Genomic DNA, 5065 nt, shown 5'->3' with positions numbered 1-5065 from the left:
GCATGTATGTATGTATGTGAATGAAGCATTGTTGATCAAACCTAATGAGACAAGTGTGAATGAATAAATGTATGCCATGATTTAACAATTGATTGTATGATTATGAGAATGTACATAAGAGTGAAATTGTGATTGTGGTTGTGTTGAATGGATCGGGTGTCACGTTTTGACACACTAATTTGGATTGGGTGCCACGTTCCGGTGCATACATTGGATCATATGTCATGTCCGACACACTAACTTGGATCAAGTGCCATGTTCCGGCGCGTATATTGGATCGGGTGTCATGTCCGGCATACTAATTGGGATCGGGTACCACGTTCCGGTACACTAACAGTTTGGGTATGGGTTCCATGAGAGGACCATTGAATTGTCATAATTACTTGTTGTTGAGAATGTGAATTTGTACATTGCTCTTGAAATGATAAATGTGTTTATATTCAGTACATGTCATGTTTACCTTGTTGTTATTCTAATATATGCTGTGTTTAAATTGAGAAAATTTTGAATATGTCGTAAGTGTGGACATGGTTTTTGCTATTATAGTAGAATGGACCAGAACTCTTAACATATTTGTCCTTCAACTTAACTAAAACTCCATTATGGTTGCTCAAGTTTTCTTTCATGCATGAATATTGTTGTGCTTTGGATGATCTATTTAAACACTTCACATATTAATATTAGTTCAGAATATTATTATTTCTTTTAAAGTTCATTTGCTTCTTAGAAGTTTGTATTTTTTTCTCTAAAATTAAAATGCTTATTCGGGTGATCATTACTAAGTTTCCTTTTCTTAAAAATCGGCAGCAAAAGTCTTTTTTTGTTCATTTCATTGTTTTCCTTTATATATATATATATATATATATTCCATCTAATTTTCTAACAAGACATATGGTAGTTGTGATTCTTACCTTTCCCTTTTCAGTTGGGAACGTTCCTTTCTCAAGTCAATAGAGTTACTTAAAATAAAAGTACGAGAATATAATAGTCTTCATACTTGGCGAAAAAAAGAATGAGCGGTAGACAATAAAGTTCATGCCAAGTAAATAATAAGAATGATAAATATTATAATAATCATGATTTTATATTTAAGAATAATTGGTGTTAATCTCTAGTTGTCCTCTTATCTGTTTCTTGGAATATAAATTAAGATTTTTTGTGTTTAGTTTCGAATTTGAACTTGATTTACAAAAAACACTTTGATGGACAAAAATATGTGAATTTGTTCTTTTAAAACCTTGGTATTACATTTGCCTTTATTAGATTTATTTTGAATACCTAGGTATTTAGTTTTCCTTCATCCTTGATCTTTATACAAAACTTATAGTATTTAATTAATCCTCGAGACCTTCTAGCCTGTTAAATTATGAAAATCCTTATTATAGTTGTAGGTTAGAAGAATTGTGACAAGGACGAACTCTTTTCAATCATATTGAAGTTGACATGATGATATTGATTGGCTCAAGCATGTCCTTGTGTCAAGATGGAAGAGATGACAAACTCTTCTTGACCAATCAAATTGAAACTCTCATGACAATATTTGATTAGCTAGAACATGCAACTTCTACTAGGGTGAAACCTATATGATCAACACAACTTTTCTTTTAATCATATTTTGGTTGCTATAATGATATTTGATTAAATGAAACATGCCACTTGTGCTAGGATGGAACAATTGTGATGAGGGCAATTTTTTTCGATCGATTAGGTTGAAGTTGACATGATGATGTTTGATTGGTTTGAACATGTTAGTCTTGTTGAGCGGGAAGAATTGTGATTAGGATGATTTTTTTTACTAATCAAATTTTAGTTTATGTTGTTTAATGGTTGAAACACATCAGTTGTACACGAGGCGTGTTTTTCATACGTGTTTGATTTGACTAGACATGTTGTATCACTTTCAACACGTGGCATGATCTTATAGACCATTTCACTTGGCTACCACGTCATACCAAATCACCCATATTGTATTAATATATTTTAAATTTGATATAATCCAAATTAATTCTAAACCCTAAAAAGTAAAATAAATACAAGAACCTGAAAACAATATATATATACACAATATATTTTCATATAATTGGAAAGAAATTTAGGGTTCCACTGACGGCAGAATGAAGCGCCCTATCATATCCAAATTCTTGCAGCCAAAGCCAAAGATCGAGAACAAAGGTTGTTCATCATCAAGATGGTCGAAGAATTTCCGAAGACTCCATAGAAGACACAAAATTCAGAGATCTGCAGGAGCCAACGATGCCGAAATGGAATCAACAAATTTGCAAATCATGAATTCCAATCAAGTTGAAATGGAATCAACGGATTTGCAAATCGTGAATCCCAATCAAGTTGAAATGGAATCAACAGATTTGCAAATCTTGGACTCCAGCGAAGTCGAAGTTGATCCTACCTCGCTTAATTATGATGTCATCGCTATCACTGAAAATAACAGCAGCTACAAGAGCGGAGATGATGATATTGAGTTGCAAACAATTCTCTTTTACTCAGCTCAGTTTCATTCTGGTAAGAACTTAGAATCAAGCTCTAATCATGGTATTGGTAAAAAACCTATGGAAATTGATTATTCTGTTATTCCAGATTCACTTCACCTAAAGAATAGTACTACTGAAAAGGGGGAATCTTCATGTACATTTTGTGAAATCTGTAAAGATGTGTTTCCGCTGCCAAACACAATGATGTGGGGCACCAATTGCAATCATCGTTACTGTGTAGAATGCATACATAATTATATAGGTAAAAAAATCAATGAGGTTATCCATGAGGTTGCTATAAGGTGTCCTGCTTCTGATTGCAAGGAAATTTTGGATATCGATTTAATAATGCCGATTGATTTTCTTATCCGAGTAAGAGATGCCAATCGACTAATGAAAGTTTTGGCTTCGCCACTAGTTATTGATTGCCCTTATATGGATTGTATGGGTAAACTGATTGATGATCAACATGGATATCCAATTAGGGCATGTCCTAAGTGTTGGAAACTTTTCTGTGTCAATTGTAAAAGCTTACATTTTGGAATGACATGTGAGATTTATCAATTTAGTAGGCAATTGAATTTGCTCTACTGGCAGCAACAATATGATGGATATCGTGATGAACTAGAGGATGAGGAGGAGAGGGAATAAGAAGAAGAAGAAAGAGGAGGAGAAGAAGAAGAATAAGGAGAAGAAGAAGAAGAAGAAACTCCTTGATCAAAATCTTTGATGAATATGAAAATGAGGTCAAGTTTTGTTTCTGTGGAGATAAAATAGCCATTTGAATCCTTATTTACTTTATACGCAGAGTTTATTATTGGTTGAAAATAGTATGCAGAGTCTTTTATTTGATTTCAATTAGTTGTTAAGTTGGTGAAAAAATAATATGCATGGTCTTTATGTTTAAACTAGTTGTTGAGTTTGTGTTGGATGTGCTTCTACTGGTTGAGGCATATTGTCCAATGTAAGTGTAGCTCAAAATGTGCAAAATCTTTTATTTTGCAGACAAATTGTTCTATTTTATATAGAGTCCAGGTTTGTATGACCAACTATCAAGGCCATATTTCTTTTATTTTGAATCAATTGTTCAAATTATTTTTTACTACATGATTTATAAGAATATAGTATTCAAGAATAAAAAAATGATTTAATTTACTATCGGAAATTAGGAAGGAGGTTGTATGTGTTACCCCAAACATAAGATAAGAAGTATCACATCGTTAGAACAAAAGATGGATGTTAAGTATATACGTAAGGTGACCTTATACTTTAATAATGCATTTTGATGTTGTGTGATTCTAGGTTCAAATAGAACAATATCACATGTGGATTAGACTGTTACAGATGGTATTAGAGTCACTTTTGTGTCAACTATGTCGATGCGAGCTGAATTTCAACTGAGTTTACATAAATTCTGATAAGGTGGAGCAAACATCTTTGCCAGGTTTAGGCAAATCTCATGTGATGTGGGCAGTTCTTAGGCAAATTTTATATGGTTGGACAAACCTCCATGAGTATGTTGAATTCATAAGAGAGGGTGTTTGTGTGGATAAGAAGTCCACACCGGCAAAAACACATGATAAGTAAGTAGATCTTACACATTAGTGTCGCGTTTTAAAGTCGTGCGGGTTTAGACTCAAAGCAGACAATATCATTAGCGGGTTAGGTCATTATTTGGTGGGAAAAGGCAATGTAGAGTTGTATACATATCTTTTATATGAGGGGGTTTATAAGTAAATATATCTGACATTCTAGTGACGTATTTTAAAGCCTTATGAGTCCAGGCCTAGATCAAACAATATCACTAGCCAGATTTTTGGTGAAAAAAAGGCAACACTGATAATAATTTAAGGGATAGAAGAATTATATTGGGGAATTTTATGGAATCAATTTGGGGGAATGATTCAGTTGTTTGCTCTTCTAGTTTTCATTTAATTTTCTCCTAAAGTTAGTGAAAATTCAATTTGAAAGGAAAAAGTACATTACGACAAGTGAAGTTGGCAGATGCTTATTTGCTAATTAATTTGCTTTTCTATTCCACACCTTTTGTTTTGATTTTATTTTCATGATTAATAACTGAACAATTAAATCAAAACCTATAACCAACCCCTGAACACTACTATCTACAACTGTATATATGAGCTCTTTTTGTGCACTTTAGTTGTTCTATTCTAACTCTTACCTCAGTTTGTATTTGTGCTATCGGTACTTCTATTTGTTCATGAATCTCCTGGAATATATTCCAATTCATATGTGGTATATCTATGATTCTTAGATTGTTGTTGCCAACTCCTTTCTAAACACTTCTAGTATAAGTCTGCTTGCAAGTCAGTGTAGTGTCTATGAGATTCCCTTTTGAAGTTTCTGGTGACTAATTATGTGCCATTTGAAGTCAAAGAGTAACTTAACTCTTCAATAGTTCAATTGATATACCATTTCATCATCTTTTATCTTTGTAGAATTCAATTTTCTTCAATACCAACTATAATTATTTGGGAGTCTAATGGTCCCAAATATATGTGTTTTCCTTCATATAAACTCCATTTATCAATTTCATCCAAAACACACATTTTTTT

The 5065-nt window shown here is 32.8% G+C and overlaps 1 protein-coding gene across 1 annotated transcript; it reads left to right on the top strand.

Moving 5' to 3' along the window:
* The first annotated feature begins 2285 nt into the window (after positions 1 to 2285).
* On the top strand, positions 2286 to 3140 carry LOC125861203 (uncharacterized). The gene has a single exon (XM_049541147.1). The coding sequence runs from the start codon at positions 2286 to 2288 to the stop codon at positions 3138 to 3140; it is 855 nt and encodes a 284-aa protein (XP_049397104.1).
* Positions 3141 to 5065: the final 1925 nt, after the last annotated feature.

The sequence above is a fragment of the Solanum stenotomum genome, chromosome 4, assembly GCF_019186545.1.
Source record: "Solanum stenotomum isolate F172 chromosome 4, ASM1918654v1, whole genome shotgun sequence".
In the NCBI taxonomy this organism is placed as follows: Eukaryota; Viridiplantae; Streptophyta; class Magnoliopsida; order Solanales; family Solanaceae; genus Solanum; species Solanum stenotomum.
Note: the sequence above shows the minus strand (reverse complement) of the source record. Positions and strands in the feature narration are given on the sequence as shown.

Coding starts and splice junctions, on each gene's coding strand:
- LOC125861203 (XM_049541147.1), top strand. CDS start 2,286: ATGAATTCCAATCAAGTTGAAATGGAATCAACGGATTTGCAAATCGTG.